Source organism: Molothrus ater, chromosome 11, assembly GCF_012460135.2.
Source record: "Molothrus ater isolate BHLD 08-10-18 breed brown headed cowbird chromosome 11, BPBGC_Mater_1.1, whole genome shotgun sequence".
Taxonomy (NCBI): domain Eukaryota; kingdom Metazoa; phylum Chordata; class Aves; order Passeriformes; family Icteridae; genus Molothrus; species Molothrus ater.
In genome coordinates this window covers 7930923-7957325 of record NC_050488.2, presented here as the reverse complement: position 1 = coordinate 7957325, position 26403 = coordinate 7930923, and the positions used below count along the sequence as shown (strand labels likewise).

The 26403-nt window shown below is 37.7% G+C and overlaps 1 protein-coding gene across 5 annotated transcripts in view; it reads right to left on the bottom strand.

Moving 5' to 3' along the window:
- CACNA2D3 (calcium voltage-gated channel auxiliary subunit alpha2delta 3) overlaps positions 1-26403 on the bottom strand; it is a 388669-nt gene that overhangs the window by 99796 nt on the left and 262470 nt on the right. For 2 of the 5 annotated variants that reach the window (XR_004981053.2, XM_036390972.2), the window contains exons 14-17: positions 16603-16620; positions 9810-9881; positions 8963-9043; positions 4865-4939 (exon numbers count right to left, since the gene is read on the bottom strand). The exons of 1 other annotated variant lie outside the window; for it this stretch is intronic. Coding sequence is in view for 3 of the 4 variants with exons in the window: in XM_036390972.2 (XP_036246865.1) it covers positions 4865-4939; positions 8963-9043; positions 9810-9881; positions 16603-16620 (246 nt within the window). In the remaining variant the exon portion in view is untranslated. The remainder of the gene's footprint in view (positions 1-4864; positions 4940-8962; positions 9044-9809; positions 9882-16602; positions 16621-26403) is intronic. 2 more of the 5 variants (XM_036390973.2, XM_036390974.2) reach the window with 2 other exon arrangements.

Sequence of the window (26403 nt, the reverse complement as noted above, 5' to 3'; positions counted from 1 at the left end):
TGCTCTCACAGGGATTCAGATGGGCTGTCTTTTTTGAAATGTAAACTCCAATAGGAATAATCATTGGCATTCAAGTGATTGAATTCTTCAGTTATTTAAATGAACGTGAGGCATTTACACTGCTCAAATCATTTAAATATTCTGCTGTCAGCTACAGCTGTAGAGTTTTATGGAGTCAATGAATAAAGCAAGGGTAAGTGTAGGTTATCTCACGTTCCAGGCGGGACTCCCCAGAGAGAAATGAGATTTGCTGCTTCTGAAAGGCTAACACTGCTTAAGTGGGGCATTAATGTTTCCCCTGACACTCGGATTTCTCTGGTTTTCTATATTAGGAGAAACAAATTTTCTCAAAATTTACAGCTACAAAAGACTTAATACTGATCTAGAATCTTCAAACACTCCAGGTCCTTCAGCTTAATGCAACACATGGTGACAGTTCACATTCTAGGGATGAAATGGGAACTCACTCAGGCACCTGAACCCCCAACACATCTTGGTGTGAGCACTGAAATATTACACAAAGGCTTTGATTTCTAGGTGTAACTTTCCCAGTCAAGACTGATCAAATTAAAGATGTGCATCCTCGTATAGAAAGGCATCAGTTGAATTCATTTACTTTGGTAAGAGCATTCACAAACAGCCATTAATAAACCCCATTACAAGTCTTACAGAGCTTATTTTGAGAGCAAGAATAAATGTCTCAATCTTCTCAGAGATAGAGGATTTTGATTCAAATAATACATATATAACAAAAGTAATATAATCATAATAATCATATAACATTATACATATATTATAAAATCTTCAGTAAGCAGAGATGTTATTAGATTAATTCATAAATCAGAACATATTTTTTACCTCAGATTTATTTTTTAAACGGTAGAACATAAATAAAATAGGCAATTTTATTCGAGAACATATACATTTGTCTTTAAATGCATATTTTCTTTGATTAAGAAACTCAGGCTCCTTGTTCAGGAGCCCTGAGTATTCTGCCCTGGTAATTACTGAAAAAAAACTGAACCCTGTTCCACTCCCTGAACAAAAATACAAATCCCATTGCTAACTATGAATCAAAAAAGCCACGGGCTTCATAAAACCTGGTAGCAACCTTGCTATTATTTCTTGAAAACCACACAAACATCAGGGCAGAGAGGCAGCAGCTCAAACCCCAACACCAGATAAGGTTCACAGTGGTGCTGATCTGTGACTGTGGCTCACACTCATCTTCCAGGGACATTCCTTAATTTCTCTGCAGTCCCACTACACTTCCCCAAGAAAGCAGCTTTCCTCTGGCACCAGCCTTTACCAGACTGCAGAGTGACAGTGGCAGTAATGGCCAATTAACCACAATTAAGGTTAGACAGCTTAAGGTTGTTTTTAAGGGCAGTAAAAAAAGTATTTTCCTTTGCATTCACTAAACTCGTTTCTTTGGCAAACTGTAACATCATCAACATGACATATTTTCATTTTCAAATCTAGCAGTGTAACACCTGGCACACACCACAAGAGTGGCTCCTGAAAGGATGCAGATTAAATCTGCCACGATCACAAATGAGGAAGACTGTCCTCATGTGCACATTTCACTACTGGTAAGGAGCCTCACACACTAAGTTATGAAAAAACTGAAAATTCAGTTTTGAACTCCCAAACAATTTATTACTTTTTAAATTACCAGTAGGTCGAGGTTTTCAAGAGAATATAAAATTACAAATTACATCACACAACTGAAAATATTCTCTCGTGGAAAATAAAATACCACTCTGTAAAAATATAGACTCTTAGTCAAACTCAGCATATAGAGGCATTCTGATGTATTAAAGCAGAATTACAAAAAAAGGCTTTTTTCTCATCAGATATAGTCTATGGCAGTTCCCACTGGGGTGATTTTGGTAGGAAAGGAGACTAAAAGGGCATAATACGGGAAAATGTGCAATGGATGCTCTTCAGCTATGCAACAAAAATAAGAATAAAATTTAAAAACAAAAAAGAAGAAAGGAAAAATAGGGAAACGGGGCACGACCCTGCTGAGAAAGAAAGGCCGCGAGGGCGGCGGGCGCTGCCCGGGGCGGGATCGGGATCGGCCTGCGCGGAGCTGCGGCGCCACCTGCCGGCCGCTCCCCGCACTGCAGCCGCCGGCCCCTGCCCGTGTCCCCGGCGCCGGTGCCAGGGAGCCGCGGCCCCGCTTTATCGGCTCCTCTGTCGCGACTCATCGCCCCGCTCATGTCTCGTGAGGAACGGAACCGAAAGGTTCTTCCTGGGCCCTCTGTGGGACGGTGGCCGGTGGAAGCTCAGAGGCAGAGCTGGGGGCTGGGGCTGCTCCAGCAGCCGGTCAGGACTCAGGGAGCACCTTCCTCTCCTTCCTGCCACCCAACCACGAGCACCCAAACCCACCAAAAGTCAAGTTTATTCAAAAAAACCAAAAGAAGAATCCAGCAACAACTCAGGATTCAGGGAGCGCCTTCATCTCTTCCCTGGAACCCAACCATGAGCATCCAACCCATCAGCCTCACCAAAAGCCAAGTTGATTCTAAAATCCAGCGGAAGAATCCAGCAGCAGCTCAGGATTCAGGGAGCACCTTCCTCCCTGCAGCCCAGCCACGAGCGCCCAACCCGTCAGCCTCACCGAAAGCCAAGTTTATCAAAAAAGCCAGCAGAAGAATCCAGCAGCAGCTCAGGATTCAAGGAGCACCTTCCTCTCCCTTCCTGCCACCCAACCCATCAGCCCCACCAAAAGCCAAGTTTATGCAAAAAAACAGGAGAAGGATCCAGCAGCAGCTGAGAATTCAGGGAACACCTTCCTCTCCTTCCTGCAACACCCAACCACCAGCACCCAGCCTGTCAGCCTCACCGAAAGCCAAGTTTATTCAAAAAAACAGCAGAAGAATCAAGAGAATAAGTCTCCCAGAAAAGCATTTTTAAATATAAACCCAATAGTAAAATCAGCACAAAAATGCAGCCAGCTTAATGATTACATACACTGCTCAGTGTTAGATAAAAATCTGGTGCAGCAGGAAGCATTCTGTGCTGTTTGCTATCCTGCCTCTCTGCTCTGTGTCCCAGAAGATAGTTCCTTAAAAAGCAGTACATCAGCTCCAGAACTAATAGATATGAGGTTAGGAACTCAGGAATTCAGTAATATTCTAGTTTTACATCACTGCTGGAAAATATAACAACAGGATAAACCAGAGTGGATCAAGTCAGTAATCAATGAGACTTGAATGTAAATCTAAGACAGAAATCATTTTTGAGAGTATCTTTAGTGAATTATCTAATTCCAGATCTATGGCCTATTTTCACATAATTATTGTCACAAATATGGCAATGGTATCAGGATTTGGCCTGCAATATTAAACCAAGGGCCCAGGCCAGCAATCACTTCACTCTCAAAAACTCCACTGAAGTCAACAGAAGACTCTCATTACCCACCACTGACAGAACCCAGAGGTAAAAATGACTCTTCCAAAAACCTGAAATGCACAGACCATGAATACATCACAATGAGTTCCCCCAGCTGACAGCTTATGGGCTCCTGACCAACATTTTGATTTTAAAAAGAGATTCCATTGTATAAGGTAATGAAGTAAGTGCCTTCAAGATGTACCCTTGGTGAGGGACAGTTACAGCGAACAATCTTTTGCCTCACTAAAGCAAAACATCAGAAATTAGGGAGCAGGTAAGACCCTCTGTCAGCCTTAGAGCTATCCACATTTCCTTGACCTCATTACCTTCTCTTTTATAAAATATCTATGATACACTGAATAAATACTAATAATTTTGAAATAAGTAATTTGCCCAAAGAGACAGGGACACTACAGCAAAGACAAGAGTTATCAAACTCTTGTGATGTAGAGAGAGAAGTTTCATTTAAATACATTCCTGTGGCTTGCAAACCTGGGATGTCAGATTTACCCATCGAAACATCCTTGTTGCACTTTTCCTAAGTTCTACTCCAATTAAAAACCAAACTAATTGCAAATATAAATGTTAATTTAGTGTGTGATTCCTAGCCCATATCTTAGAAAGAAAACTTCTTTTGCTTGGTGAAGACCTCAGATATGCTAACGCCTTAATAAATCACGCTTGTCAATAATTTTATTTTCAAATTAAATTATCCAACCGGTTAATATTTCTGTTTTCTACTGAAATATTGTTGAAATTGGACATTGGAGATCCTGCATGAGAAACACATGTGGCAGCCATGTGGCCACAGCAGTGGGACCATTAATGCCAGCACTTTGCTGGGAGCCAGTGGTGATGGAACACTTGGCAGGGCTGTTCCTAAACAATGATGCAACCAGGAATGCACCAGCCCTCTGGGGTGTTAACTTGATAAACATTTGCAAAACAGTGACTTTATTTTTCTTGCTGTGATTAGTGCAAACAAGATGATAAGGGGGAAGTAAAGGTAAAAATTGCTGCTATTTCTCTTTTACTACAGAAAATCCCTAGTGCTCCTATTTTGCTTAAAAATATGCTTTTTTGAAATTTCTGCACATATATTAAATTAACTTTAACACTTTAGCATGACAAATAGGGGTTATTACAGAGCACTAGAGCATTCTGACGTTCCATTTCAATGTAAAATGAACATAATTATAGCAATTTTTGGCTTTGCTCTTTTGCAGTAATGGAGGTCTGCATCTTTTGCAGAAGCAAGTTGTATATTTATTTTCCTAGGGGTTTTTTCATGTTAAGTGTTGTTTCCAGAGGTAAATTTACCAAGAACTATGATGGGTTATGAAACAATATAAAGTATCTGCTCCATTGTACTTAATTTTTAATGAAGACTATTCACACTTGGAAAAAAAACAGATGCAACACATACAGCTAAATAAAACAGATCAATAAACAGCATTCTTACCAAAGGCCTGAGTTCTGGGTGAGTCAAAATATATCCATTGTTTGTAATTGCAAAAGCGTATCCATGAATTCCTAACTGCAGAAGTAAATGAGAAAGAAACACTGATTAGCATGGTCTCCAGTAAACCCTTAAAAAAATCAGGCAATAATTTGGCTATCCAGGGCACCTGGCATTCCCAGCCCTTATCCACACAGGGCTTTGCTATAACACATAAGCAAAGATCCTTGACATTTTGTGCAAATGAGAACCTGCCATGTGACGAATTCAGCACAGAGCAGGATTTTACACTGTCCCACAGCTCTGCTATCCAGGGCACTTGCTCCTGTGTGTGATAGAGTCAATTAATTATTATATATACACATAAAAAATATAGCTACATGTGAGATGCCATAGTATGTGGCATTCAGAACATGGGCCAGGGCAAAGAGATACTGGGATATTATAAATTCCCCATTCCCAGGAGAGCACAGCTTTCTTCACTTGTTGTTAAAGAACCACTTAACTCAAAGATAAGGAAAGCACAGCTGCAGTGCAGCAGTGACCTGTCACATGTGATATTTACATCTTCCCATCTCAAAGGCTCTCTGCTAATTCCAGTTCAGCTGGAGCCCCAGAAGGCAGCTATTTCTGCTAAAGAATTTCCTCTAAGTTTTCATCTTTGTACTGATTGGAACTGTGGGAGATTCCTTGAGAGCAATGACATGCTTGATGAGGCCTAACAGTGCCCAAATTTAGCATTGTACTTATTTAAATAAAAATACTGGTCTATTTAACAATTTGCTTATTACTCAGCTGATTGCATCCACTGAATGCAACAAATCTTCCTTTAAATCCTTCATGGTCATTCAGACATCCCTTCTTAGCACAAGCTTGCTGCTAATGTAGACTTTTTCTACAGATTCACTATGTATCTTTTGCCATGCAGAGTGTCTTCCTATTCTTCTTTACCCATTTTTTTTCAGTTCTTCAGCCAATATAATATCCAGTGTATTTTTATTTAAGCATCTCATTACATTGAGAGTACACTGAGGTATTAAATACCCCAAAAAAAAGAAAAAAAAGAAGGGAACTTGAAAGTCCAGCACTATCTTGCTTTGATATTTACAGTTCTCACTACTAAATCTTTTATTTAATTTGAGTGCATTCTTAAATGCTTTGCTGCAGTGGGTCTTTAGGAATTTGTCTGACACAAAGCAACTTGAGCAAGGAAAGTCAGAATCCTTTCTAAGAGGCAAAAGGGAGATCGAGTTTATTGGTTTCTGTGATTTTCTGGAAACATAAACCAGACTATGATCTTATGGCAAGGTCACAGGTAAAACATTCCAGGTTAATTTACAGTGTCTCTGTGTGAATGGTTGTATATGGTCAGCTCTACCTGCCACACAGAAGATTGTTTCATAAATTAGTGGTTTTCCTAGAGCAATAAACTTCAGTGAGAGCAATAGAAGGTGATATGTTCTTGGCATCTCTTCATAAAGGAGGGATAACCAAATAATAACAGTGGACATATTTTAACTATTATGGTGTGACAAGGGAACGAGCTGTTGGCTAAATATCAGATCTCAAGTGTTATTGTCTGTGTTGATAACTGCAGAATGACATCCAGGCAATGGAAGTCAGGTAAGAAACAAATGTGGGTGGTATTTTTCACAGGAAGAAAGCATTTGCCAGTTTGAGGCCTACACAGGATCTGAGGGCAGCATTTTGTCCTGTTCTGTGCAATGTGTGAAACTGCACAGCCTCTGCAGTACCTGAGTGATGCTACCATTTACAGCAGCACTGCCACTTTCAACCTTGAATTCTGTCTCTAAATCACAGATTCAGAAACAAAGAAACCTTTTTCTAACTGATGTAAAATGTCACATGGAAGTCAAGTATTACCAAACCCAACCCCACCTCACTCAGGAGGAACTGCCACTGACATCTGGGGATGTTTAGTCAAGGTAACAACTGCTGAAAACAGCTTATTGCTGTTATTCATCTTCCTCAGCATAAAATCCACCTCATCCAAGCTGAGAGAATTCCAGGCCAGCAGACTTCTATTTCCAACTATCATTTTATATTCCTGTGTGAATTTTTGGTCACGTGTTGCCTCTGCAGGAATGGCTCCCAGGGGTGATTATGCTCTTGCAATTGCAGAGTCTTTGCTTAGGGCATGTGGGACTGGAAGTTATAACTCAAGTGATCTCACTAACCCAACTGCATTGCATGATATTGGTAATAATCCTCTCTTGCAGTACATCCTGCAATATAAAACATACCTTCAAATAAAAATCTAATATTCAGCAAAAGGATCATATATTACCTTCCACAGAAAACTAGTTCTTAAAAAACTTATTTTCTGAATCAGTCTCACTCTGTTCCAATACTCATTATTTGGGCCTCCCACTCTTTCTAGATTCTCATATTCAGACTATGTCCAAATCTCACAGATTATTTAGGAGGAACATCACTGTTAGTTGGCTTTTCCTATCCACCCATGAACAGCCAAGCTTTTATTTCTGCAGGTACCACAACATTGTTCATCCTTCTCACTACAAATGAAACTTGCTCTCCCCACAGCTCCTTACAGGCAGCTCCAAAGATTGTGTCCATTGCTCCAAATTAAGCAAAGGAGCAAATTTTGCTACTTTCTCTTTTACCCTCTACTGATTCAGTACTTCTGCATGCACAGAAGTGTAAGAGTTTTTTAACCTTGCTGTTAGCAAGCTTTGTTGGTCTGTGCCCTGAGTTCCCTGTCATTTATTCTGAGCAGCAATGTCTCTGTCACTGTGCTCTGATGCCAGTGTGGAGTCACCTGCTGCCTCTTCCCATAGCCCTGGACAGGGCCCTTTCTGTGCTGGGTTTGCACAGCCCCTGTCCTGTGGGATCCAGGTCACAGGAATTCACTCCAATTCACCTTACCAATAATATTGCTATTCTTTTTTATGCACCATTTTATCAATCTCTTGTTTAATTTAAACTTTCCAGTTACTGTATATTCATCCAGGAAATCATTCGGTAAACCCTAATTTATTCAAATTAGAATTAAAATTGATAGGAGGAATTTTTATGTGAGAATATTGGAAGGCACTTAAAAGTCAGTTTCTTTCTCCACCCTCTTAGAAACCACTAAATGAGAACATGGCAAACAATTAAGAGACAATTTGTATGATATACAAATTTATGCTCAGTACAGGTGCTATTCCAGGGGCTGGCCTCTTTAGCAAAGGCTGTTACAATACTGTGTTACATGCTTGTTAATCATGCAAAAGAATCCACTAGGTATAAATGGGAAAATACTAATTTAATTTTCATTTGTGAATAGAAGAGTACTATAGTAAAACATTTCAGACATGGAGAAGTAGTGAAATACTTACGTACTGCATCAAATTTAAATGAAAATTAATTACATTTTATGTTTGCCTGAAGCCTGCTTTTACTGAATGCAAAATTTCACAAGAGATATAGTGGTTCAGATTTTGAAAATTTTTGTGATAGTTGATTTCAAGACTTACTGTAGAGTTTTCACTGACTTTGGAAAATTAAGTGGAGGAAAATATTTAGCAGATACTGGGTAGGAGAGAAGAAAGCACTAAAGTCTGGTTAAGCAGGAACTTGTTTAAGTTCTTGCCATGTGCCACTTTAATTCCAGGAGACACAGAATTGGGACAGGAAGAATTACACACCAACAGGAAGCCTAAAGCCACATTAAAGATAGGTTTTCATTAGAAGTTCTGCAGTTTTTCAGTATGATTCTTTTGGTTATTTTGACTTGTATTTGGGCTGTATTTCATAGTTTGATAACTTCATTGATTTTATAATTATATTGATTTTAATATGGACAGCATTTAATCCTAGACCCTCTAGACCACAAAATGTGGTCAGTATTTTAATATTACCCCCTGATCCACAAAAATGTGAAAATCAGGCCATACTTGAACTTGGGTTTTAAAAATGGCACCTGATCTCAGACACTACAGAGGTAAAATTCCTGAGGAAAATGGATGAAATAATGGTGCTATGCAAGCATAAACAATAACAACACATTAAATGAATTGTGTTCTATTTGAGGCATTATACTGAATATAAATGATATATACACCATTTGTGTATTACCTTGTATTTTGGAATAGTTTTTAAAAGCTCTTTAACTGGAACATCTGTGCCAACTACTCCCAGGAGAATCCCTTTAGACCTCTGAAAGAACAATGAAAGATGCACTCAGAACCACAGTGATAATAAACATTCTCACCACCTATTTCACCTTGCAGCTACACTGTGAAATTGAATAGATGACAGAAAAATTATTTTAAAAGTGGGGAAGGCAGACACTGGTACAATTCAGCTGATCAAGCAGTAATTAAATCAATAATATTGCTCTTTCTGACTTATTTACAATTCACATAGAAAAGGCATGCTAGGCTTTGATAGCTGGTGAGTCCCTCTGCTGAAATCTTTCACATGCAAATAGGTTTAAAATTAAAAACTACTGTAAAAAATGTTACTCCTGTCTTTCCCAATTTCTCCTACAATTTGATAAACAAAAGAGGAAGATGAAGCATTAAGGGGAAAGTACACTTAAGTTTCTTTAACAATCTGTTGAATTACTAAAGATAAATAGATGAATAGACATAAAACTAATTAAATTTTGAGTTATATCAGAGCAAAGAGGAAAATTATATAGACTATTTACTACAAAAAAAGCAATACAGAAGAAAGCAAGCCATAAGGCCTGGTGTCATCTGAGATTTTCCCTCAAATATAGGGTGTCATCATTTTACCATGGCTTATATAGGATAGGTATTTGGGATTATTTGTCCACATTTTTATGTTAATAAAGAGATTCTAACTGCAGACAAAATAAGAAGGAAAAAAAAAAATTAAGAGTTGGCTAAACTTATTAGAAAGCAACTTCACATCAGTCACAGCATTATCACATGACAGAAATAATCTGAGTACTTACAGTCTCATTTTGCTTACTAAATACTGGCATGGCAACAGTTGTCATCAACACCAATCCCTGATCATCAGCAAGCTATATTTGAAAAAGAAACACTATCTCTGAGAACTAAGGGACAATTACAAACACGTGATTGCACTTTTCAATGTCATTATTTCCATTTTCAATGAGATAAGGCAGTTTACCCAAATAACAGCGATGCAGTTGGACCTGCAGTCAGTGCAGCCCAGCCCAGAGCTGCCCCAGCTCTGCCCATGCCAGCCCCTCCAGTCAGGAAAGCAGCCCCATCCTCTCTCCCCCGGCAGCCTGCCATGGCACAGAGAAGGGCTGGGGTGGCTCTGGAGGCAGCAGGAGCAGCAGCAAAGGAGCTGGAGCTGTGCTCCACATCCCTGCCACTGCCAGCTCTGCCTCAGCGGCCTCAGGCTGGTTTCCCTCAGCACAGGGCAAGGGGCCACAAGCTGTGTGAGGTTTGTTGTGGTCCAGATGAGATCCCAGCTCACACAGCAGCACAAAGGATGACAGCCAGTCAGGATCCCAGGAGCACTTTGCTCCAGCTGCCCTCAGAGGTGCCATGAAGCCTTAGTTCATTCTGCACATCAGGTTTCAATGCAGTTTTCCAGTTTAGGGAGCAAACAGATCTTGGTTCCATTCAAGGGAAACATGCAGGGTGTTTATCACTGGCCACAGGGCAGTGAGAGGGCTCAGATTGTCTCCTCCCTGTTCAGATGAAGCTCTGTCCTGAGGCAGAGCCTGCCTGGGGTGCTCCAGACCAGCACTGCTCTGTGCTCTGTGTCTGTCCATCTTCCCCAGCAGCGTGAGAAACACAACTCAAGCAGGGAGTGGAGAGTCATTGTTCAACCCTTTCTGTCCCCAGGGACAGATATTAAAGCTGAAGAGGTTCATCCAACATTTGAAAGTGTGACAAAGACAGTCATGAGCTCAAGTGGAGATTTTGTAGAACACAAATTCTGCTTTGCTGCACCTGGGCTCAACCAGTTGGGTGCAGCAGCAGGGACAATCTTGCTGAGCAATGCTGTAGGTGACAGCCCAATTGTGACTGTGACATTCTCCTGTCACTCTTACATCTCTATCATCCTTTCTGCGCTCAAGTAGAACTTCTAATCTTTTTTTTCTTTTCTTTACAACTTTTGACATTTATTTTTTTGTTTGTGTTTACAAAGGTTTTCTTATAATGAAGCAATAGCAATTGGCTCCCCGCATTCTCAGAAAACAATTCCTACATTATGATAAAGATACCTTATGAAGCATATTCCACATTAACAAATCAGACAAACAAAATCTAGAAAACTACGTGTCCTGCATCTCCCAGCCTTCTTCAGAAGGATTTTAAGTTTCTTAAACAAGTATATTTCCTGAGGCACTATCTCATGGTGAGAAGGAATGTTTGCAGATATTAGACAGGAACACAAATGGGGTTTAGAGTCAAGAAGGTTTACATCTGATAAGGAATCACCAGGGATATGAGGTGGAACGAAATTATGATCATATTTCCTTATTTTTTTTGTTTTCCTTGTTGGCAAGAAGAGATAATTCTATCTAACCCTATTATAATCTTTGATCTATCAAGGAATAGCAAGTTATTAAACAAACAAGAAAAAAAACCCCAAAACTTGACAAAAGACTGTGGGTTCAAAGGTTGCACTTGAAACACAAATACAGCCAAACCAATGCAGGAATTTCCACTCTTTGGCCAGAGGAGTAGAGCCAAGCACGCTGACATGATTTGTGGGGAGAGCAGCCCAGGAAGTGGAAAAGCATTCTGCTGATTCCAAGGTGACATTTTGGAGCACATCAAGATTCTCTATGATTGCCCTGGGTGGTTTTCTCTGACATCATGTTTTTGTCAAGTACCAGGACAGTATTAATTTATGAGTCTGCTCACTTTCAAGATCTTACTAGAAACAATTCAATGGATAGGATAAAGCCAAGGGACTTCCAGCAGAGTTTTAGAGTGAGTTTTTAACATGGAGAAAAATAAAAACCTCACAGTCCGGAGTTCCTGGGAATTTATGAAAGGACTGCTCATTAACTCTCAAAACTGACTATGGAAGCAGGCAAGAGTGACTGCCTTGTAATTTTGTTATCTACAAGTAGCAACTAGAACTGGCTGCTGCACTCATTTCTATAGAATTCCACTGTATAATCCAGCCTGTTTGATTTTTTTATTTGTTTGGCACATGAACAGGTTGCTGACCACTTCCATAAGTGGAGTCAGCAAATAACTGGATGAGCAGGGACCTGTATTTACAATGTTTGACTGAGTCACTGCTCATCATAATGCAGTTGCTACCTAGTCTAAAACGATGAATGTAGGAGAGAGCATCAGTGAGTTGCCCCAGGATGTTCTTCTACTGGAAAGACATGGTGGTAACAGTTTTAGGTGGGCAACTACTCAAGGGCTATGGACACTCTGTTTTATAAAATGCTAAGCAAAAAATAACAAACCTTTGAAAGAAAATCATTCTCAAATGAGGAAAAAATGCCTTCCCAGGCTAATTGTCTCTTGGTTGTTTAGAATAAAGAAACAGAACTTGCTGTCTGAAAAAGGTACAGATTTCTAATGCCTAGTGATAATAATTTTTTAACTGGAGGAAAAATTCCCTTTAGGAATAGATTTAACCACAACTTTTTTACATTCAATTCCTTGCTGTACACAAGTTACCCCCCTCAGAACAACCCCCAACAGATCTTCCCAAAAAGCAAATGAAACTCATCCTCTTAGATTAATCCACTTCAGAGTTTAGCCTCACACCCAGCACTAGCATCCATCTCAGGGCAAAGAATATGGCAGGCTCCAGAATTAAACCAGACACACATATACAGGAAAGAATATAAACACTTTCTGAGGTGTTCAGAAAGAGGAATTTGAGAAACATCTCTGAAATATCTTCCTTGAGAGTGCATAGCCAAGAAGAGTTACAGTGAGTTGTTCAGAATTCCTGACACACCTGCCCAACCCACCCTGCCCTTCTTCCTTGACCTGCTCTGTATAGATTTGCTCCACAATATGTTGTCTTCTGTGACCACTGCATTTTTATGTGCTGATCAGAGTCATGAGGCAGGCTGGAAGCCTGAGAATTGGAATTTCTGTTTTATATGGACTAAAAGAATAAGGAATATCTATTATTTTGGCATAGACTCAAGTGATGGTCTGGGACAATAGAGGAACCTGTGTAAGTGTCTTAAAGAGATGTTTCTGTGTTTGACACATAGAGCAAATGAAAAAAATCCCTTATATTGTAAAATAGTTTCTTGGAGCTTGTAAATTGCTTATTCAAAAATGTTATTACAAGTAAGTTTGCTTGTTGACGAATGTGAGAGAGAAATTTGGAATTTAAAGATTGCAATTAACATAAAAGTGAAAATTTTAATGTGGTTTTCTGAAAAGATACCAAATATACATTACAAAACAAAGACAATAGCATCTCATGAGGAGGAAATAGATCCAAAGGAATGCTAAGACAGACTGTTTACTTTATGATTATTTTGTACTCCATTAGATTCCACTTAAATGTTGTAAGTTTACAAAAGTGCTAAAATCACTAGTCATGCACTTCAGTGAAACTAAAGCTTTCCAAATTTTCTATTTTCTATTCCCAGTGACAGTTAATTCACCTCTTCAAAGTATAAGATAAACGATGCAGGGGATGATAAATGATCCTCCCAAAAGGCTGAAAGATGATAGCATCAAGATATGAGGAGGGCACAGCACTACTTACAGAAGTTAAGGGTTACACAGAAAGAGAGAAGAAAGCTGTCAGGAACTTTTGGGCAATAAATATCATTAAAACATTTCTGTATGGAGGAAATGTGGCTCCATTCACGAGAGAATCATTAAAAAAATTCTTAAGTGTTTCTAAACACAATTCTCTGCTTCTGATTTGTGTGCCTATTTTATTCACTTCTACCTTTTCACTCAAGCTAAGTAGAACAAAACATCACAGCAGGAGTAGGGCAAAAGCTTTTGAATCCTGCTGTGTTTGCTCAAAAAAGCAAGTAAAGCTTTCCTACTAGGAAACAAAACACCTTTTTGAACTATTAAGGAAAAATAGCTTTTGCTCTTCAGTGCATACAAAAAGCTGTTTAACATAACTGTTTCAAAGATAAAGGTCATTTTGGAAATCAAAATGAACAAATTTGAAAAGTGGTAAATTTCAGTTATTATTTTGTCTTACTGATATTTTCACAGCCCTGTGGGATAGCTACTTAAAAACATGCATAAAAGAAACATAGAGGACAAGTAAAATTCATATGAATTTGTTTCATTTTTCTGGTAGCAGTTCTTCCTTTTAGATACATTAACTCTTCCTACACATATTTTGTTCTGAAGGTAGCATAACCATACTAAATCAAGGTCTCTGCTGCCTGAAACTGGTGAGTTTTTGGTTGGTGTTTTTTTGGCTGGCTAGGTGAGGGGTTGGTTTGATTTGGTTTTGTGGTATTTTCTGTTTTAAGTATAGGGTGGATCACAAAGAACTTTCCAAGACAAATATCATGGTGCAACAGACATATCCACCTTAAACTCATCCTTATTCATTTCACCTGCTCTCCAATTCTGAATTTGCACCAGTTTGCCTATGAGCAGACAACATAAGAGAAACAGGTTTAATTGTTATTTAACTGCTGTAGACAGTTTAAAACCTATAGGTCTTCAAAATAAATAGCTAATGACCATAGAGCACTGACTAAACACTGAAAAGTCTGAAGCCAAAGTGTCCCACATATAAGAGAAAACACATTTCATCAAGATGGTGAACTATTTATAATAGATATGAAATAGCAAAGGTAAACTTGAAATGCCACATTTTTCTTTCAGATCACTCAAAGATTAAAGTGAACATGTTTAGAGAGACATGACTGTTTGAAATGTTTATAGAGAAAACATTTGCAAGATGATACACAGATTCCAACAAAAATACAGTACAAGTTCAGACACCATATGGCAAAACAGTGACTAAGTCATTCATAAAGGCATGCACCAGCCCTGTGCTGCTTCCCTTCACCTTGCAGAGAGCCAGAGAGATTCTCTTGGTTTGTTCATAAGCTTCCAGGCCACACTTATTTGAAAGGCATTTCTTGCCTGAAGTTATCAAAAGCCCTGGAGGATTACTGGTACCTGTCCCCTTCCCCATCCCATTCCTTCCTTCCCACCCCTCTCCTTTTTCACTGCACAAAATACACAATCAATTAGACTATAGCTGTGAGTGCATTTAAAAATATCTGGCTTTAGCTCTGCAATTGTTTTATCTAGGGGCAAAAACATTAAAATTTGCAATTTTGACCATTTATTTGAAAAAATTGTATTTGCTAACTGCAAACTTGAGTAATTTGTACCAGAATATGGTTTAATAGCTCAGAATTGTGGCCATCAGAACAGGTAATACAGCCCCACATGGACCAAGCTGGCAAACAGCCTGACTGGTTGCACTTTCTGCACCAGCACCTCACAGTCTGACTCTCTCTTCTTTCTGCAAACTGTTAAGAGAAGCATTTGGCACAAACATTTAGACAAGCAGGTGAAAATGAAAAAGCCAAAGTTAGCTCGTCTAGCCAATCTTTTTGTCCTTCTACTCTTCCAGAAAGCTGTACACAAAATATTTCTTGAAACTTTTTTTCAAGAAGGAAAAACAAAACAAAACAAACCAAAACCAACATCTTTTGGTACCATATTCTGCAGCTATCAAAGCATGAACAAACTATGGACATAGTTCAGTGTCATAAAATAGCATGTAACCTGCAGGCTTGAAATTGAATTTTCTGAGCTCCATGAGCAAGAAAAATTCAAATACATGTTGTGTCATAAAAATAAAGCCTCCCATCCTCCTATTTCTTGGTTTTTAAGCTAAAAAGTCTGAGATACATTAGTGAAGGTCTAAGCTCTGTGGATGCTCTCACCATTCTTCAAAAGCTATTAAGTAAAAGATCACTTCACTTATAGCTTTCATTAAAAACTGAACTTTCATCATCATCCATGAATGTTACTAACAGTGGTGTCAAACTGACTAATTGCTGTGACATTTCTTATTGAAGGTGCTTTACCAAGAACAATAAGAATGACTTGGACAAGTGAGTGTTGCAATTACCCAGCATATTCTATTCCTTTTTATCATTTTAATACTTTTTTACCAAAAGCACAAACCAATAGCTAGATTTTCTAGTTTCTGGGAGCCTTGATTATGTTTGTGAAATACATAAGGATGATGCAACAGGCATCAAGGAATTCTTAGCTTTGCCACAGTGGCTGTGCTGTCCTGGCTCTGGTGACACCATATTGATGCAGAAGTATTTTAAAGGCAAGAGCACATTGTATGGAAATTATGCAACCTGCTAGAGAAGTCAAATGCTGAATGTGTTCAGGGGTGTGTTGGTAGATACAGTGGGGAGCAGTGAAAGGGTACCAGCAATGCCATGGCTTCTGCAGTCTCTACAACAGACCCAGAAATGTTTCACATGGAGTAACGGAGTGGGTTGGGTTTTGGTTTTTTTTTTAATCCCTACTATTATTTCAAATTGTTGCTAAAACAGCCTCCCTGCTGCTTGCAAGATGAAGGCTACTGGATGCCTGGCATGTTAAACAGCTGATGTGTTTGAGTACCTGCTCTCAGCAGGTACCTCAAGCTGGGCTCAAAGCCAGGCACCCTCCAGGGGCCGGCTCAGAGCCCTGTGACAGTGAAGAGTTTCACTGATCGCCACCTGTACCACACCCACACCACCATGGAAACGTGAAGCACTGGTGACTACTTGGAATGACTAGGATTGGATTAAAATATTTTACCTTTTGTGCCTGAGGGAGCTGGAAAACAACAAAACAGAACAAGCAATTATACATTAAATTAATCTGAACAGGCACTTTAGCTGCTGTAATAATAAAAGCATAAACATAGTAAAAAACAAAGTGTAAAGGAAAGAAACTAGAGGAACTGGGTTTACATTGCCAATTGATTCAACTTATTGAGGGCTTATTAACTGATATTATTTGGCAGCTTCTCTACAAGGTATCAAAAAAGCACCATGACATTTGTTAAATACTACCACACCAAGAAAAGGATTGTTTTCTCCTCAGATATGGTATCACACCTGAACTGTGAAGTAATTCCATCTTCCTGTACACAAATATAATTCAACATAGAGACAGTTTTAAATGAAACTGACATTAAGAGGAGATCATCATATTAAAGTAGAAAGTTGTATCCTCCGTGACAGAGGAAAGAAAAACAAAATGGGAGTAGAAAGTTAGTAAGTGCTTATGCAAACAGATTACAATACATGCATAATATACAATAATATATGCATAGAACAATACATTTCTGTGCTGTGAACACAAGTATGATTATATGTGCATATATGCAAATCAAATGCGTGTGTTTATGCATATATGCATATTTGTACCACACAGATGCTATCAGACAAGAGTGGCCATACCTGGTTGTGTGCACAGTGTTTACTGTAAGCAACAACTCACAGATAAAGGCATTGAGAGCAGGCAGCAGACTCCATCACATATAAAAACCTTATTTATCAAGAGTTGAAAGATGGGTTCTGTTTTCACTTGAGAAAAAAGAAAACCCATTGTAGCAGAGGAAGTCAGAAAATCAAACTGTTACAGGCACCATACAGTTTTCCCCTTTTCTGAATTCTTCTCCTCTTACTCCATACTTGTGGAGAAATACTCATGTAGCACTTTAGCCTTGTGCTAAGTGTACCTCCTCAGAAAATTTGTTTGTCCAACTCAAATTTTGTCTTTAAAGGCATCATCTGAACATGGAAACAGGCAGGTGAGTCGATGCCAAATGCAAGAAGACCTTCAAGATCTCTAGTGAGCTCTGACTGACCTTTTGCCCTTCCTCTGAGTGAAAACAAATAGAGAAAAACCTCCAAACTTGAATGCAGTCCTCTGTGAAAAGCAAATATCCACATGGTACATCTCATGAAAGAGAACTGTAACATGATGTCTAATTCACAAATACTGGAGCAAACAGCCACAATTTCTCTGTTTCCACAACATACAATGTAACAAAATCCATGGCAGGAAGAATTGCTACAAGTAAAATTCTTTAATCCTAAAATAGCAGTGATCCAATATCAAAATACAAACCAGGATCACATTGAAGTATGACTTGTATGTGTTTCAGAAAAAGCCTTTTTTAAAAATAACTTACTATATTGAACACTATATAAAAGGGTTGCTGCAGAAATTGCAGATATCTGTGAATTGTAAATACATGACCTAAATCCTGTATAACAGGTTAGAGCAGTTTAAAGCCTTTCAGAAAGTTTAACTACTTGTTAGTCTTCTACTTGGTTAATTACTTTGACAAGTGGAAACTTTTTTATTTACATTCAAACAAGAGGAAAAATTTGCAATATGATTTTCTTTTAATTTGCCAAATACAGTCAGGTACATGCAGTTTGGTCAAGTTTTGCCAAGTGAGAGAGTTACAGTCAGATGGATTGAAGTAAGTATTTCCTATTAAGAACTACCACACAAACTAGCTGCTTCACACTTTTGAATATAAAAGATTATTTTCATGAGCACATTAATAAGCATTTGCAAACTAGAGTTCTTTACTATCTGCTGCTGAATTCAGTTAGTCAGTCCATTTATAAGCTTTTATAAAATCAAGAACATTCCCATTCTCTGAAATAGTAGTAGTCACAATGATTAAGAATAATAAAGTCAGTAGATCATGCTTTTTCCAGGGCTGGAATCCTTGACACATTTCACCTAAGCTTAAAAATCCAGGTTCAAGGTCTTTCCTCAATTAAGAAAACCAAAGAACAATTAAAAAAAAATCCTTTGTTCACATCATATAAATATTCATCCTATTGCTGATTTGAGACTTGGCTGTTACAAGGTCCTATATGTCAGCAATTCAGTTTATTCAGTTTTCCAATATTTGCTACAAATTCCTTTGAAATAAACAGTGGAGTTTTGTCTGACATTACTCTTCTGGGGGGCCATAGGAAACAAATCATTTTCCTAACAACAACAGTAATAGTCCTCTGTTCTGACCCTTTATTGAACAGTGTAAGAGCTGCCTGTGTGTGTGTAAAAGCCAGCAGGTGCCTCTGATTTGTGCTTTGCTTCACTCCCTGCCAAGAGGCAGCTTTGCAGCAAACTGTGTGATCTTTCCCTGGCCCTCCAGCACTGCAGGTATTTCTATTCTACCTACCCCCCTGGCAAACTGTGCCCTTTTGATGGTTTGATTCAGCTCCAGCCACACCAAAGTACCTCCTGTTCCTGTTTGTTTTCCATTAGTGTCTCTCTCTCCCTCAGGTGCTTGTCCCCAAACAATACTCATAACATAGATCTGTTTTACCTGCTCCTAGTTTGCCATCTGGGTACAGCAGGTTTTGTTAAAATTATTGTGTTTGGAGTGCAGGGAGCCATTTGCTGGCTCCTGGTTCACCCAGCTGTGGCTCAGGAGGAGCTGTCTGAAGGAAATTGGACCTTGCCCCACAAACCTGCTTAGGAAGAGACCTTTGCTGTGCTGCCAGGTACAGCAGAGACAGGAGCCTGCAAACCTGTGAGCTCCAGGGGAAACCTAAGAGAATTTCTGATTTATAAAAGCAGACTTAAGGATCTTGATGGAAGTATGCAGATTTTGCTGCAACCTAAAAAAAATTCTTAGATTAAAGAGCAAGACTAAAGCATTGACCATTGCAAGAACACAGGTGAAAAAGTAGTGGGATTTGTTTTCAAACTCCTTTTAACCAGAAAAAAATTCTTAACTAGATACATTTTCTTATTCTATTTTGTATTGCAAAAAAAAAAAAAATTACTCTCAGAAACTGGAGCCCCCCTGAGGTTCACAATTTGCTTTATGCCAGTAAGATATGTTGAGAATTCCATGTCTAAATTCAGGTCAACCTGGGGTCCCGTCACACAATGTAGAACAGAATAAATAACTGCAGGAGGTTTTTCAATACTGCTGCTGCACACACTGTCATGCTTTCCACATTTGCAAATAATCTAGTATTGTTTTGAGCCCTTCATGGAAATGTGTTTGGCATTACCAGAAAAGAAAAAGTAGACACTAATAACGTGGTAAAAAACCCCAAGACAGGCAAAAGAATCCACCATCACAAACTTTGCACTATTTTTTGAATCAGACACCTGTGAGACCAATATTGATTGAACCAAACAAAACCCCAGAGATCTGAAATGCTGCCTTTAGAGCAGGAGGAATAAGTTATAGGATAGTAGTTCTGATAAGTACCTCATAAAAGGGTATGTCTTTTCACCTTTATCAAAAGAAGTTCATAAAGACTGATTTTGTAAATGATTTCATGATAATTGAAAAGAAAAAGGTTCAAATATTTTAGTCCTGTTCCAACAATTTATTCAAAATAGCATGAAGCTGCATGTCCCAGATTTCCAAGATAGCAAATTTAGAAGTTTTAAAGGAAAGCACAGTAGCATTATAGACTTATTGTTCTGTGGGATCAGAATTCAACCTCATCTTTGTTTGAAGAAAAGCAAAAAATCTTCTGCAGGAGTAAATGATACTCAGTAGTTTCTTACTATATCAAAATCCACAGCTTCTATTACTAATAAAACAAAAATAACATAAATCATTATGATATTAATGTTCCATTTCTATTTTTTCTAATGATTTCATGGGGTTATTGTGATAAAACTATACTATTTCAATTTAATAATGTTAAAACTTTGAAAAATAAATAAAAACTCTTATTTTACATTCACTGACCTTATTTCCACAGTCCTCCTGCCAAGTTTTTAAAAGTCACCAGTCACAGAAAAACAGCCCCACAGACTTGATTGCTCCAAAATCAGATACAATACAAATCAATAAAAAGTAACTGCAAACATGTCAGTAAATAATCAGCAAGTCTGGCTATGGTTTTGATAAAACAGACATTTCTATAAATACCTTCTGAGCTGAACTAAATTTAACCTTAATGCATTTCTAAATGTATGGTGTTTCTAATGCTCATGTTCATCCCATCTGTGTCACATGCTGACTCTTTAGTTAACATGGGATGTATGGCTTAGAACTTTTACTTTTCAAAAATACATTTTCAGGAAAGATATGAAGTGCTGTGGCAGACATGGAGAAAATGCAAAGCATTTCATCCACTGCTTGCAGGTTTCCTCAGCTCTTCCCATAAATAGCAAAAACTTGAGGAAGAACAGAAAGAATATTCCAGTTCTCAGTTTTGAGCAGAAAATGTAAACTTTCTGCTTTAAAATCTACTTATTCAGCTGCTATTAAATATATCATTTAAATATTATGATTTTGATAATTTTTCTTTTGTAATCTATGCACTTATTCCCCCATCTAAGTACAACAGGCATCATACAAAATGATATGCACACACAGAGGAAGAAATAAAATTCAGCCTCCTATTGGGATGCTCCTGACATTAAGATTTCAGTATAAATATTAGAAGAGTGACATTAACCTGCAGCTTACTAGGCCAACATCTCTAAGCAAATGTACTTGATTTTTCAAGGGATTTAAGACCAAATCCTTCATTGTTCACATAATTGTTTTACTGTGCTACCACATATTTTTCAGTAACTACAGCATTTTAGTCAAGGATAGATTGTGCTCTGCATGCAAAGTACACTCATCAAAGGAAATTTAAATGTTGCTATGGAGAAGAGAGTCATAAAACAAAGATAAAACTTACAATTCTAGCTCTCTCTTTAAAAAGAATTCCTATAGATGACAGAAAGGAAAGAATTTAGCTTCTGTAGAAAATGAAAAAGAGGAGCTGTAAAAGCATTGGATTGGAATTAAGAAATAGCAAAATAAAAAATTACATAGACTTAAAAACTTCGTAATAAAATGGCTCCACTCTTTGAAGATTTCATACCTTTTTAAAATACATTAATTCCTTATTAATGCCAATGACTGAAGAATTCCTACAGCAGTCTAGGAGTCTTGTTTTTAAAATGAGAATCAGCACAAAAAAGGATCTAAATGGTCTCAACTTTTAAAGCAGTTATTAAAGTTATATCTGTCTGCATCTGCTCTCTGAAATTCATGTGGAAATTAACAGAAAAAAATCCATACTCATATATTCTGTGTGTCTGTGCCTGTGATTATTTTGCCTGTATAAACTAACTGTTCTCTTTTTAATGAATGCAAAATATTTACAGGAAAGATTATACTTACACTAATCCAATTGATTACTTTAAATGCAAAGTTTGGTTAAAACTTTATTAATAAATATTTTTAAAGAGTTATGCTAATTGTACAGATAAGCCACAGGACAACAAATCAAAGCAGCAGAAACAATTAATGAATCAGACACTTCATGAGCATTCCACACACCATGGTCAAAATTTTGGCCTCATCTTGTGTGTAAAAGGAACGAGTCCTATTTCATTATTAAACCAATAACTAAATACTCCTAAGCATGAAATATTTGTCCATAGTTAATTCTGCTTATATGTGCAAACATATATTCTGTACGAACATTACTAGATTTATAATTCCCTATAGAAATTACTGATAGAACTATTCTCTTATCTACTATGTAGAAGATATATCCTTCACAATTAGAAACTGTACAAACAGTAATGCATGGAATTGGAATAATTTTTTAACATATAGACAACTCCAAAGAAAACTTGTGGTTGTAAGATGCACATCACTGATAATAAGTGATACAATTTAGATTAAAATTTGTATATCTATTGTCTAGTCTTTTTATCTCTTACAAAAAAAGAAAGGGAGGAAGAGAAGGAAGGAAAAAGGAATCAGCCTCAGAAAATGGGTGCAAATACACATACTCATTCATTTGTTCATCTCACATAAAGGCCCTTCCACGTTTGGAAAAAGGACAAGTCCTTTGACAGTCCTCCTAGAAACAAAAAAATCAATCTTTGATCATAAATCCTCTTAGGAGCCAGTCACACATCCACTTTCTCTCACAGTAAAATCAAAGGCAACCCAAGCAAGTCTCACACAATAAATATTAGAGTCAATGAGGATCCTGCAATGAGTTTAGTGGGGTTTTGATCTTGCCTTGTATTAATTCTCACTTGCTCTACATACCAATGTAAGACCAACATCTAAAGATGAAAGAAGATCATCTTTCTGAAGATAGATGAAAGTGTGCTGATCTAATGGATGTGTAAAGCAAGCCAGAATGTCTTCTAAAAAATGAAGTTTACTAATTGCGTTTGTGATTTTCCGCATGTCGCTCCGATTGTATAGAGTGGGATTGTACTTGTAGCAGAGATGTGCTGCTCTGTAGCCTGTTTGCAATCATCCTAAGAAGGGAATGGCTATAGGAGCACGTATAGTTGAATCATGCCAAACCACTGGTTTTCTCCATCTTTTCTCATACAGTAATACCATTTCTTGTGTGTCCAGAGCACTGCAGAGAAGGTGAGGAAGGTGCATCCAGGCTCATTTTCCATTCCATTGCTCTGTCCCTCTCCCCGACTGTCACAAGCAACATGGACCTTTTAGGCCTCTTAGAAACCCAAGAGAATTTCTCCTTGGCCATGTGGAGTTCACAACCTCACAGGAGTGAAGGTTTTTACAGTGACAAAAGGCTTTTATAACTTAGCTTTAGAGTTGGAATTAAGCACAATTCACATCAGACAGTTGTACCTCGTGGATGTTGCATTTAATAAAGAAGAATGTTTTGCTGACATTTACGTGCAAATGGCATCATTTTGAGTTCCCATCATTTTGGACTATGATCACAAAATGTGCCATGAAGAAACAGACAGGAAGTTACATATGTCAAGCAGTTTCCTGTAGAAGCAAACATTTTCTTATTTGCAGGGGACACTATTTACAGGTATGAAGACAAAAGTGACCCATTATAAAGTGACCCGTGTCACACATAGTTCAGGGTTAAAATTTAAAAAATTGCATTCTGTAAAAAAACTGCCCTGATATCAGATGACTGACAGGACTTATTCACAATATTTAATTCAAGATGATTTTTCTTTCCTTTATCTTCATTTAAGCTTCTTATTGTGGCAGTTTTTGTTTTTTTTTTTTTTTTTTTTTACTTTATGATGAAATCAATGAACTTTTAATTGAAAAAACAATTAGCTTTAGCTAATACCAGTGCAAAACAAGGCACCTGCAAAACTACTGAGAAATGTTTGGCACACAACACATGGGGAAAAGTAGAAAAATAATTGATTGATTTCAAATGTCTGAAAATCAGCATACATGACCAGAAAAATCAGGCATAGGGGAAAAAACAATCATCAATAGGGAGGATCTCATCAATGAGACTGTGTATGCAATTAATCTGCTTTTGCTAACTAGAGGATTAAATTGATCTTGTACGAAATGAATCTGTGCTGCAAAAGATTCTAGGAATATCAAAGCAAAGGAAAATGGAGCTGTGTTTGGAGGAGGGGAGGTTATAATTAATGGAACTTACTCTTTCTCTTACTTGCTTCAAGACAAGTCCTTCCAAAAATGTTTTGAAATTAACTTTTTGATTCTAGAAATTTGATGCAAAGACTGGAACCAGTACAAGACTCTAAGTGCTGCAACCAATTATCTTTTAGAATGAAAACATTGGACATTTTTAGAGGGAACAATCTGCTTTAGCTGCCTAACAAATACATTCAGAATAATTATTGTATTTTATTGGGTATTTTTTCTCCCCCATTAATTGCCTCTAAATGAGCAGAAATGTTGTACAGATTATGTATTTGGCTGGCACAAAACACCTTGAAGGCAATGTCAGCAAGCAATGGCCCAGAACTGCTCTGTAAGGAGCAGGAGGCTGCAGGGCAGAACAAGATGGAACCACACGCTCATGAGATCATTTGAGCTGACACACCACAGGGGATGATTTCAAAGGAAGAAGGGCTGCACAAAACTATTAGAATCATTTCATTTGCTGAGAAGAAGGAATCCACAGATATAGTAGTTCAAGGGCACCAGAAACCAGGAGGAAATGCAGCTTATGCACAACAGTTACATGAGAAGCTTCAACCTTTAAAAAGCTTCATTCCCTTTCAAATAATCTTTTCTCTTGTTTCTTAATTTGCCTCTGAAAGGGCAAAATACTGAAGAGTCCATCCCAAGTAACATCTGAAAAAGTTCAGACGAAACATAAGAAAAAAAGAAGGGAAAAAATAGTGCAAAAAACAGTGCATAAAAATACTACATGAAGCCCAGGCAATGAGCTCAGGTAGATGTTAAAAAGTGCTGTTCTGCTTCGTCAGGGAAGAGGGATGCTCCCAGAAACCAGGAACACATCTCCATTAAAATTTTGTCCAGGTTTTGTATAAAAATTTGAGACTCAAATGCCCAATGTGTATTTTGGAAATAAATTAACATTATGCCAAAATACTATGCTCTAACAGCAAGGTGACCACCATGTGGTTTCCAAATTAGGAACATGTGGTTTCAGGTTCACATGCCTAAGCAAAGCAAGTGATTTTATTAGCTAACAGAGATGTACAAGATCAGAAGGCAGGTTTAAGTCTCTAATTGCTGAAAGCATTGTTTTTAAAGCATATGATAAAACAAAGAATTAAAAAAAAAATCTTAGAAAACTCCATTATTTAATGTTGTGAAATCTCTTAGCTGGATAAGATCCTAATAAATAAATAGATTCTTTTTCTATAAATTTTTCTATCATCTTGTGGGGAGGTTGGTATTACAGACATGGTTAATGCTGCCATCATAAATAACAAAATGGCATCATCAATGCTGCATCCTGGTCACTGAAGCTCTGCTTTGAGGACCAGATTCTGCCTTCATACCCTTCTAATAAACAAAAAGCTAATGCATCTCACCATTCTAGTTTCACATTGAGATTTTATAGCTACACTTCATTGAAACAGCCATGGAGTACTTATGGACCCTTCATACTGCAGGATGGTTCTAAACTTTCTCCTGATGGCGCTGATGTTGCTGAAGGCCATTTACCAACTGGATAGATCATCTTTAAGCTAATCTTTCATGGAAATTCCTGCTTGGAAAGATCTGATCTGACAAAATACAGTGGTGTGGACCAAGGCCAAACACCTGGTTGTCAAGAAGCAAGAGCATCAGTGAGAAATATCCTGTTATTCCTTAGAGAGTATATTTCTGAGTACTTTCTCTGCAAATAACCAACTTCTAAGAAAGTCATAATCACATAATGGTTGTGATAAACACAAACTTCAATGTTTGTGCTTATTGTGCATATATGACTGGGTTGTATGTGAAAACTCCTCATTATACAAAAATAAAAAAAGACTTCCATAAAAAAAATAAATAAAGACTTCCATATCTGCAGAACAATAGACAAAAGAGAAGATTATTTCCATTTATTCTCTAATCTCCTTTTTTGCACTGAATTCTGCCACTGCAGCAAAGCTCAAATAGTACCAATAATTTAATAAGTATTTCTTATTATTGCAGGTTTTTACTCCAGCAGTGCAGATAAATTACATTTCATCTTCACTGCCCTGTTCCTTCCAGAAAGTCAAGGAATGATAAATATGAGATCAAAGGATGGGATTTAGTACATTATACTAAATTCATCGCTTTCCTACATTATCATTTACCCTAAAAATATGTTATGTGAAAACTAAAGGCAAAAACATGCCAGAAAAAGATGATATCTG